Source organism: Aphelocoma coerulescens, chromosome 2, assembly GCF_041296385.1.
Source record: "Aphelocoma coerulescens isolate FSJ_1873_10779 chromosome 2, UR_Acoe_1.0, whole genome shotgun sequence".
NCBI lineage: Eukaryota > Metazoa > Chordata > Aves > Passeriformes > Corvidae > Aphelocoma > Aphelocoma coerulescens.
Window position 1 is genome coordinate 134,121,327 of NC_091015.1, and position 12,077 is coordinate 134,133,403.

The window sequence follows — 12,077 nt, forward strand, 5'->3', positions numbered from 1 at the left end:
TTGAAATCTCTAAAGCCATGTAAAACCCGAAGGCATTAAAATTTATTAAATGATGCAATAACAACAGAATTCTTTATTTACAATAGCATTATTTAACATCAAATAAGCAAATAGCATCAGCAAAGCAATATTAACTTGCATAAATGTATTTAAAATTTCTCTGAATATATCTACCTTTGCATAAACTGCTAACACTAGAAATACAAACATCAATGCAGGTGAACAAAGTGATGTTCAGAGTCAACTCCGTTTTGAAAATAAATCACAACCTGAAACACTGTAAGCTTTCTCCTGAAGAACCATAGTTTATATATTGCTTAATTTTACCCTTGTATAATCTTTTCATATACACACATCTCAGATGCAACTTCATGATGAACTGTACAAATAAAACCCACAAATGACATAAAGGGAAAAAAATTAAATGACAGTAAATGTTTGAAGAAATGTGTCCATCATCTCTATTGAACAACATAAAGATTAAGTGATGATGCACTTATTCCAAAATTGTACACAATTCACTATACAAATATAATACATCAGACAGCTATGTAGGAATATACAAGACTTAAAAACAGATCTAAGGCATTATGCTAGATTTTAGCATTTTGAGGTTCTTGCACATAGCTTTTACCTGTAGTAAGAAACTTAAAAGATTTTGTTTTAGTCTACAAAGAAACACCAGGGAGAAAATTCTAATTAAAATCAAAGCCACTACAGTAAATTTTCTTTTGTGCAGAGAATGCTTTTGCTCTTAGGCAGCATACTACCATACAAATACTAGAAAACTTTTAAATTCACACCAACAATTAATGGCTTAAGTTGCATTTCAAAACTGATTGTGTATCTTTGGGTTCTGCAAGTGGAGCTGTGCCACCCATTTCATCTGTTAAGCCCATATGAATTCCACTTTTAAACAAAGATTAAAAAATGTATTGTATAAACTGCAAAAACATTGCTTTTAATTAATACAGGCCCAAAGGGATACTGGTGTGGGACAATATTTTAAGGATTGAGTACAAATTAACTCCTTGTAGCAAAACAGCTCACTTCACTTTTTAAACTCACCACATTACATGAACACTTAAACAGGTCGTGCGACCGTGTATATATGCTTATTTTTCACATTATGCGCCTTTCACATTTAAGAATGTAAATAGAACACTGATTAATTGTTCTCTTAAACAAAATCCAAGTACTTTCTCCGACAAATTTACTGTATACAGGATGAAAAATACTGATAATGAAGGGAATTGATTTGGCTTTTTTGTTTCTATAGTGATCAATATGATCAGAAGATTCCTTCACTCACTTTTCTCTTTCATTACTTAGAAGACGACAAAAGTCACAATGAACCCAAACGGAGCCAAAGTGATAGGTACAATCTCCTTTCTTTCAAAATGTCAATGGATGATGAAGTATCATAATCACTACAGATATGGGTTTGCAGGTCTGTTGTGAAATGGGACAAATTTAAACTATTTTTTTCTGCTGTGAAAAAGAATAATCTATCTGCAGAGGTTACAGTTAAGAACCAAAAAAGAATGGAATAGCAACAAAATTATTTTAAAACTCATTTACACTTTGTGGTGCATGAAATTAATTCCTTCAAATTTATACATTTCTTATATAAGCAATTTTTTGTCAGACATATAATGCGAGTTCAACACTAATGTTGTAGTAATGAGGCTGTGGAGGTCAGGGCTGATGGTTATTTTTTCCCATCAGCAGGTGAAAGAATGACTCAGCTGACTAAATATTCTGTTTGAGTTTGGCAACAGAATGGTGACAGCTGAAAAATTGTTGCTTCTCTAGAATGGTGGCACTGTCCTCTTTAGGGACGAACACAGAAACAGCCTTTACCATATCTCCCTCAGCCTTAACATAGAATAGCTGCTATTTCATTCAAACTCCCACCTGAATACCAAAACAAATTAAATGACAACACGACAAACCTTTCAATCCCAAAAGGCAGGGCTGATTAGATATTATAAAATGCATTGCATTTTACATTACACCAAAAAATTTGCGTTCAGGTTAGAAAGTTTGTGGATTAGTGTCCTGGTTCCGGCCAGGATAGGGTTAACTTTTGCAGTAGCCAGGAGAGGGCATGGCTAGGACGAAGAGGTTATTCTATACCACCTCACATCATTGCTGGGGCGGGGGAAGGGAGTCTCTTCCCAGGAGAAGGGCTCTCTTCTGGATCAGCACAGTTGCGGAGGGAGCGTCGGGCATGTCGTGGGTTTCCGTGAGAATCGTTTGTCTCTTTCTTGTACCCTCTGTCACTAGTATTGTAGCTGTCACTGTTTTTTATCTCATTGCTGTTTCCATTAAATTGTTCTTATCTCAACCCATGATCTTTACCTTTTGTGCCTCCAATTCCCCTCTCCAACACTCCACAGGGAAAGATGGAGGGGGAGCACGGTTTGGAGAGTCTCACTGGGAGCACTAGATTAGGGAGTACCATTCCTAAACAATTAGGAGTCAGCAGAAAGAAAACAAAGGTCAAACTCATCAATTTCTTAATATTCCAAGTCCTCAGAAACTGATGTCAGTATAGTAAAAGACTATTCAAACCACAGTGGGCAAGGAAAAAAACCAACATGCCTTAACAGTGGCCTGCTTAGTAACAGTTTTTCTAAGATTTGTTACGAAAGGATATAAACATACAAAAATCAAGAACTGGTTCCTACAGTGGCTGCATATAATATAGGTTAGTTAAATGATATTATGAGCAGAATCACAAGGCTTAGAAAATGAGAAGTCTCAAGCCTACAAATTAGGTCTAATCAAGGCATTGTGATCCTTTACAAAACACTTTTCCAGGAGACACACACGGCTAAGAAGATATCTAATTTAATACTGAAGTACCTCATTTGGAATCAACTTCACAACATGTATATCTCACAAAAATTATACAAGTAAAACACTTAAGTTTTCAACTTAAATTATTGCTTGTTTACATATAAACTGGATTTTATGTACCTTACAAAACGTCCTCGTAGTCCACACTGCTTTAAAATAATGAGAAACACGATAGTGGTGAAGTCTGTAGTGATATCTGCTATAGGTATTACAGGAATAGTTATCTTCCCAGCTAAGGGGATGGGAACCAGAAATTATCATGCTTTACAGCAGGTATCTTTGATATTATGCACCAATTCTGCCACTACCATAATCAGTACATGCATTACCATCGAACTTTGCTGTTCGGCATCCAGTAACCAGCTGTGCAGATTGCTGGAAACACACCTAAGGAAATAACGGAGTAACCTGGTTTTTAATTCTATTAGAAAGAAGAAGATGACAGAGGTCAGGAGAGCCAAGTTAAAAAAAACCAAATTTGCTGATTGTTAGGAATTTAATTAAATGAGAATGTAACCAACTTGTATGTTTGGATTCATGACTTGCATCATAAACACTACCACAAAACCCAACCAAATCACCCCTTATAAACAGCCCTCTCACAGGGTAATTTTCATCTGTTTTACAACTTTAACCCCATTCAAAATTGGTCTGTATAGTTTTCTGCATCAGTTGATCTTCTCTGACTTGCTGTCAGTGGAACGTGCTTGTTGGAGGTCTCTATATGTACCAGACGTTGCTTCTACGCCCTCCTCCATGCCTCCTCTCCGCCCCAAAATGCAGGCCTTAGTCTAAAACACCAGTTTTCAGACAGAACTGAATCCTTTGCACCAGACTGAGTAAGCCAGGGAAAACAAAGCAAAAAAAACCCCAAGGTCTAGAACTAAACAGAAACAGAACAAGAGCATGGTTGTTTTTCCTTAAATACATACATTTAAATACATTCAATCTGACATGGTTTATGAAAATTGCCTGTCAACATTTACTTTGCAGGAGAGATCTAAGTTGCACTAAGGTGAATGCAGTGAACAGACTGAGCAATGTCTGTACGCTAGCTTCAGACTGTCAAAGAAGAGGCTGCTCTTCGGCAACGACCACCCGGCTCCCCTCAGGAAGGCAGGGCTGAGTCCTGTCGGCAGCAGGCAGCCGCCGGGGCTGGCAGCTCCGCTGGGACACGACAAACAGACGCAGCTCTTCAAACTGGTAAGGATTTGGGGCCCTAAGCCCAGTCAGCTGAAGAAAGGAGCAACCAAACCACCCTCAGGGTCAGCAATATTTCTGCAAAAGAAGAGAAATGGGGGAAAAAAACCAATGAACTCTTCCTGCTGGGATAGTGAAGATGGATAGGTCAATGAGATCTGGGATGCTGGAGTGCAACATCTGCTGTCTCAACTGTGCATTACTGTAATGCTTTACACCTGAAATTTCATTGGAATTTATAAAGCTGAACTATTCTTTGTGTACACTGATACAACTGACCAGCAATTTAGTTCCTTTGGTATTAGTGGGGGTTTAATTTCACTGCATTCTTAGGTCCTTAATTCATTCCAATTATCCTGGATATAATAGCAACTCAGGATCATCCACCTTTTGTAAACTCCAGCTGAAGGCATGGCAATAGGGTTTAAGAGAAGTCTCATTCTCACAATATGTGCAAAAACCTCTCTTACTGCTGCATCACCATCAAAGGAAAAAACTGTCCTGGCTCACTTTCCCTTCCAAGACTCATAATGAAAAAGGGAATAAAGAAGTAAAACCAACTTCAGCTACTGATCCCTAGAGATGTTTTTTACCTCATACTTAATACCCTTGCAATGTCTTTACACAAATATAGTACAAACTGGTTTCAGCTGAGTTGATTATCTTCTTTCTTATTCAAAAAACCATCAGGATGTGGTTTTCACAGTTGTTTTAAGACTACTCCTTCCAGTGGCTGCAATCTGTGCCTGTCTTCTCTCCTTGTAAATGCCTGCTCCCATGGGGTGCTGTGGTCAGTCAGGTCAGAGAGTCAATCCAGCCAAACCCGCTTTCCTACTCCCCTGGGGTTTCTTTTCACTCATATCCTGTGGCTCTGGCCGTGGAGCAGCTCTTTGCTCACAGCTTCCTACCACGCGTAAAGAAGGCCCTGTTTGCCCAGGGACAGGGCTGGTGGGTGGGAAGGCAGGCAGCCTTCTCTCCAGTCCACGTGCAAGCTGCTAGGCTGCCTTCTGGAAGGTGTCTACACCGTGCTTTGGACCTTACCACACCCTCCTCTGCCTTCACACAAGGCACAGAAATGTATGTTTATTGACAAATAAAGTCAGTGTCAGGAAAGCAAGGCCCTGTGTTTTGTACATCCCCTATTCCCAGTTTAGATGGTGCAGCTGGAGCCCTCAGGGGGTGACCAGCCATGGGCAGCACTGAGTGCTGGTTGTGGCTCCTCCTTCCTTCATCACAGCACAGAGACACCACACTCATATCCCTCATGCCCGGACTAATACGGACAAACCAAACTTTGACTCCTCTTTCTAACATGTTGAGAGGCAGTTCAGGGACCCTGTTAGTGGTTTTTGAAGATAAAGTGGAAACAAAAGTGAAAATCCAAACATGTCCTTATTTTCAGGGTGGACATTTAGCAAACAGTATCTCCAGAGAGATACTAAATAAACACTCCCACTATACCAGCAACTTGAAAAAAATTATGTACTGCAACAGTTGCAAATTACACACCTTAAACTTTCTTAAAAAAAAAGTTATGTAGCAGTATTTTATGGCTCAGTTGCATGAAAAAAGCAGTTGTTTAACCTCTATTACAGTTCAAAGTTCAGTGAAAGGTATTTACAGTGTATATAAACTGCATTTTCATTGACAGTCACAGGTACATTAGTAGAATAAACGTAAAATTACGAAATTTTAGTCCAAAATAATTTGGAAGTACCTTTCCAAATAATTTGAAAGGTTTTAAGAAGTTGCTTTTCTTCAGGTGAGACAAAGCTTCTCTCATGCCTTGCTACTGTCCCTCTCATTGTCACGGCACTGACTCCATTATTTTAATTTTACACCCCAGAGATTCCCTGCCCAAAGTCATGCCACTTATTTCTTTTCACCTGCACCCTGACTTCTCTCCACCATCTCTTGTACCCTTTCTGTCACGTTCACTCTCTTTTCCTTCTCTCTTCAACTATTATTTAAAATCTACCTCCTCCTTTTGTCTGCTTCTGTCTCAACAACCTTTTTCCCTTTCTTTCCTCAGCAGTACCTGGTATTTTCTTCTCTGACAGTCAGGCTTCTCTTAGCACATGATATTTAACTGGTTAGAGAATGCAGTAAGTAGGAGACCTTCTAGCAGCCTCCCAGTACCTAAAAAGGCCCACAAGAGAGATGGAGAGGGACTTTTTACAATGGCATGTAGTGACAGGATAGGGGGCAATGGCTTTAAACTGAAGGAGAGTAGGTTAAGATTAGGTATAAGAAGAAATTCATTACTGTGAATGTGATGAGGCACTGGAACAGGTTGCCCAGACAAGTTGTGGATGCCTCATCCCTGGAAATGTTCAGTGTTGGATGAGGCTTTGAGCAACCTGGTCTAACGGTAGGGCCTGTCCCCATCCATGGCAAGGGGTTAGAACTAGATATCTTTAAGGTCCCTTCCAACCCAAACTATTTTATGATTCTGTAATAACACCTTGGTATATAACAACTTCTGCTAGAGCAGAACACACTGCATCCTTTCATTAATCAAAGTGACCATGAAATGGTTGCAGAAGAGACTCTTTATGCACAGATCCCTCACTCTTGGAAACAGACGTTTGTATATTATATGAACAATGATGTGAGAAGAATTGGCATCCGGGAGGTTTTAAATACATATGAATACAAAAAAGACAAGGATACAATAAAATACATGCATGGCTACTTCTACCTCAGTACTTTCACATTCTTCGTTTTCATTCATTGTTACTAACGCTTCAGACAGATGTTCCTAATTTCCCCTGTTACTCAAATTCCCCTTCTTTGACAGCAGGGAACTTCACCGCGCCCTGGCCCAGGAGGCGGCGGGGGCAGGGGCGGCGGCCGCCGCTAGATGGCGCGTCCCCCGCGCCGCTCGGCCGCCCTCCGTCTGTCTGTCTGTCCGTCCGTCCGTCCCTCCCTCCCTCCTTCCTTCTCTGTGTCCACAGAGCGCGCCTCCCTCACGTTAATTACTATTATTCAGGGCACTTGTAACTTTGTAAGTAAAAAGATACCGTATCCGCTCCAGCCACAGCATATTCATAGTCCTGCTGCACCCGTACCCCATTTCTTACCCGTGCTGCATCTCCGTCCTGCTTTATCATATCCATTCCAGGCAGCTGGTTTGGAAAGAGATTGCCTCCTCCCCTCATAGCAGGATCGTTAACCTATTGGTAACAAGATATTAAGGAGAATGAATCAAAAAACACTTTGGGAGGAGGGCTGGGAATTAAAAAGAAGCGTTACAGACCATTACACTACTTGCATGTACCAACACCCACTCCTGAGACAATGCTAAAGTCAGGGAAGTGACTGTAGAGCCAGACACTCCTCTTGCACAGCATGTGTTTGACTCATATTATTCTGCTTCACAAGTAACAACAAAGATTTAATTCCTGATACTGGGACCCTTATGCATGTTTTACAAAGCAGGCTCCATAAATTAGGTCAGTGTTATCTGAAGAGGACATCTCTGCTATCAAAGTTCTGAAAGCAGAAACAAGTAACTACTTTCCTAACCTCAGTAACACATGGCTTTGCTGTTTGCAAACCACCACAAAATTTTTTGAAAGCCTGATAACATGTAGACTAAATTATACCAACTACTGACTTAATTTTAACAATACTTTTCTTTTTGTAAGCTATGGGAGAAAGGTAGCATTAAATGAGAAAACATGCAGTGGCATGCTTTCCCAAAGGGATGGTCTCCAGAGTTTCCTGAACACAGTCACAGGAAAGTATTGAAGCTGAGCATTTCTGCACAACCAAAAGGTCTGTCAAGCTTAGTTATGTGAAAAGAGTAGCTTGCCAAATTTACAGCATTGCTTTCTCAGTCAAAGGATTAATCTCACCATGTAGGAACTGGCATAAAATACAAAACAGAGCCCTTTAGCAAGGTTCTGAAATATTATAAGAAACAGCTTTCCCTAGAAGTTTTACAGGGAAAGAAACCTCTTTCTAGGGAGTCTTTGTTGATTTGATTCTCTCTGTTACTTCCCTCAGAGTAGATGGATGTGGTAATAATGAAGATACAGCCCTCTAGATCTCTCTGGAAGGAAAAAGATGTTTTCTGTGTTACCCGTCCTTTAGGAGACGTGTTTCCAAAGAGAATAAATTCTCCCTGTGGACTACCCCACTTCAGCTACAGCAACCTGCTGCAGCATGGGGGGAATCACAAAATCACAGAATGGATAAGGGTGGAAGCGACTACAGTGGGTCAGCTGCTCCAACCTCCATGCTCAAGCAGAGTCATCCCAGAGCACACTGCTCTAGGGGCTGTGTCTAGGGAGTTCCAGAGGATCTCCAGGGAGGGAGACTCCACAACCTCCCTGGGCAACCTGTCCCACTGCAGTCACCTGCACAGTAAAGAAGTTCTTCCTCATATGCAGGTGGAACTTCCTGTGCATCAGTTTCTGCCCGTTGCCTCTTGTCCTAATGCTTGGCACCACTGAGTAGAGCCTGCAAGGAGAGCCCAACTCCATCCTTTTTACATCCTCCCTCCAGATACTTTTATATATATTGGTAAGATCCTGTCTCAGCCTTCTCTTGTCCAGGAAGACCATCTTGAATTTACCACACCAAGCCTTCTCATTTCAGGTCCTCCTGCCTGTTATATCTGTTGCCACTCACTGATTTTGAAAAATGCAATCATATGCAACCACCTAGATTGTTTTCAGATGCTGCCAGAGACAAGAGTACAATTCAATGGGAAAGATAAAAAACTTAAAATATTTTTGCCATAGGAATTTTAACTCCAAAGAAATTGATTAAGTGCTGCAAGCCTCCTAGTGATGCCTTCTGCTTCTTAAAGTGGACAGATTTTTAAACCTGAATGTGAAAATTTAAATCAGAAGGGAAGAGAACCATGTTATTTTATTCAGAAAGAAAGAAAATAGCTTTGCAGCTCTATCTACAAGCATTTGGTGATTCCATGTTTAAAAAGTGCTTTCTGCTATTAATCAACATTCATCAGAATGTGCAAGCACAAATACCTTTTCTGATTGTTCAGTAGACAAAAGGAGGCAAAAATGAAAAGCAGAAATAAAAAAAAATTGTATCCTGAATCAACAGCAGTTTTGGAACGAAAAGATGACTGCATGATTTGCCTCATGGCATTTAGGACAGGTACAGAAAAGGAAGGTGGCTCCAGGCCACCAGAAAAGGAGAGCAAAGGCATCAATGAAGTTTCTAGTACAGAATCGCTTTGCCAGTGATGATGCAAGAATCCTAACTAACATGGTATCAGATACAAAAAAAACCCCAACCCAAGCTCAAAAAACACCCATTAAAAAATCCCTACTATTTTGTCATATGAATACATTTGCTTCAGAAGACCTTAAAACACCCCACATTAACTTTTCTACCTGCAAAAAAAATTCAATTAGAAAAGTATGGAGAAGGACAAAGAAATAGACAAGTTTTTATTATTTTCTGAAGAAAGGTAAAGTGGTATTATCAGATATTAAGTCTGACTAAAAAGGAACAAATATGTTTTACAATTCCTTTGCAATTAAGTATAATCAATAGTCTTCTGCTAGTAAAGCAAGGTTATATACAAGGTGTCTAACAAGAAAAGTTTCCTACCACTCCGGAGCTCCTTTAATCCGGTATGCTGAATGAAATCAAAATACCATTTCAAGATAATTCTTCTTAGATGCCACGATAATTTTGGCCTGGGGAGTACTGCCCTTTGCAGATTAATGAACAACTCCTCTGAGTGGACTTCTAAATAGGGGGTTATTTCATATAGTGAAAAGCCTCTTTTCTTGCATAGGTTTCAAATTGCTTCTTTGATAGCTCCGTAAATAGCATGGATCCACGATGCAAAATAAGTAACAGGCAAAAATCATGGCAATAGCTCACTGTGCAAACAAGAAGATGAGGACAAGGGCACAGTAGGATCTCTGAATGGTGCAACACCAGCAAGGTTTACTTTCTCAATGCCTGGGGAAGCTGTTTTGGACAGGAGGAACCTGCAGACCTGGCAGCTAGCATTTCAGCATTCCTGGTAGCTGCCTCCTAGAAGAAACATTAGCAAGAGCAGCCTGAAGAGATTCAATGTAATTATGAGAAGATGACAATGAGACAAGATCTCATTCCTCAAATATATAAAAGAGCCTCTAAGTATATAATAATTACTAAGCCCATTTTGGACATAATCTTCTTGCTTGGTGATGCTTGGAGCCCAGGTGGTAAAAAAGAGAAGTTGGAGACAACAGAAGTATGATCAGATAAATACCAAACTCAGTATTTCTGAGCTCTGGATATATCCGTATGATACAGCATAGTGCCACAACGAGAGAGGAGAGAGCCAACAATACCTGTTTGGTACCAGGGGTAATATACCTGCTTCTCACCAGGTAAATAAGTCCAGGCACCTTACTTCCAAAACCACCCAATAATAAGAATGTTGAGGTTTTTTTCAAAAGCTAGAACACATTTGCAGTGTAATCACTGTTACTCTCACTGCGGTTAGAAAGAGACAAGCACGTGAAGTTCAAATTATGTATTATGGAACAAAAAGTGACACTGAATAAGTAAACAGAAGTGTAGGTGACATTATAAGAAAACCCCAAAGAATGAATGAAATGGCAACAGTCAGCAGAATTACAGAAAATACAGTCATTTTGAAAACCACCAGTTACAAGAAAAAGTTCAGCAGTCTAGGTCACTTGCTAAATAAAAATGTCAAACAGTAAAACACTATGCCCTGAAAATAGGAAAAAAAAGTGTCAATTTTAGTATTCAAGTATACATTTTTAGCTATTCATGTTTCTCAAGAAAGAAAATGTAAAGTATTACAGCACATTCCTGAGGACTAAAAAGTACTGTCTCGTGGCCCAGAAATGGCCCCTCAGCTGTCAGCTGGCCACCTCTGACCTAGACCAAGCATACAACACTTGCTTGCAGATGACACAGGGCTGGGGTGGTAGATCTGGAAGAAAACAGGTTACTGTTACAGAATGAGCCACTGACTGCTTAAACAGACTCGATCTGAGAAATGCAATTTGATGGAGACAGGAGGGAGGCAACACTTTTGGGAACAAAGAATGCAGGTTTCATTTATGTAGAATGTGTTGAGGAGAATTTGGGGGATCATCACAAGGGTTTCAGTGTGACATTGTCACCAAAAGAACCAAGACAACCCATGGACTGGAAATTACAAGCAGAACTTGACTTTACACAGCTTTGGTACAATCACTGTTAAATCATTGTCTCTAATTACTCTGTTCATATTTCCAGGAGAAGGTTACAGCAGAGTTTAAAGTAGATCCAAAAAAGGGACTGATGGGCTGAAACCCAAATGTTGAGATAGATAAAGAACTTCAGCCTATTCAGCTTACTGGAAGTTAGATAAATGCTATATTGAAACAAGGTCTTGCAGTCTAACAGGAAGGAAAAGCAGTGTGACAGCTGTGCCAGGGGAAACAGTAGCCTGCATGGAAATCTTTGAAATAAAACCAGGTCTCTTTCTACAATGCAGTTTGTAAATTCAGGTTCCTGAGAAAAAATAATGTAGTATGGGTATGCTGAGAAATCAGATTGGGTCATCACCTTTAAATCCCCTCTCTTTTCTTTTTTGGTTTTACTATTGTTTTACTACATTAAATTTGTGCAACTCTATTCACTTGGGAACTAATAATAAAAAAAGTCTTCCATAATTGGGCTTAGCAACTGGGAATATCAGAGAAGGTGACAGATTTGGAAGTATCAAAATTACTTTGGTTCACCAGTATGTAGCAGCTGTAAAAGACAAATGTGATCCGCAGCTATATCTGTCAGAGTATTCCAAGAGAAATGGGGAAGAAGTAATGTTATGCACATGGCTCTGGTGCTTAGGAAATACTGATTCAAACTAGAACAGCTGCAGGAAAGGAAGGAGAATTTAAAGCCTAAGAGACTGAAAAACCATGGCTTGTTTGGCTTACAAGAAAAACCCCACAAAACCCAAAACTAAAAAATCTAACAATCTCAAACTAACAAAAAAAATCATGTTGATAGAA

At 39.8% G+C, this 12,077-nt stretch overlaps 1 protein-coding gene across 7 annotated transcripts in view; it reads right to left on the reverse strand.

The window, feature by feature from the left end:
* NCOA2 (nuclear receptor coactivator 2) overlaps positions 1–12,077 on the reverse strand; it is a 189,472-nt gene continuing 177,395 nt past the window's right edge. For all 7 annotated transcript variants that reach the window (XM_069004919.1, XM_069004916.1, XM_069004918.1 and 4 more), the window contains 2 exons: positions 7,149–7,241; positions 1–4,143 (listed from right to left, as the gene is read on the reverse strand). In XM_069004919.1, coding sequence (XP_068861020.1) covers positions 4,132–4,143; positions 7,149–7,241 — 105 coding nt within the window. In that variant the 3' untranslated portion in view covers positions 1–4,131. The remainder of the gene's footprint in view (positions 4,144–7,148; positions 7,242–12,077) is intronic.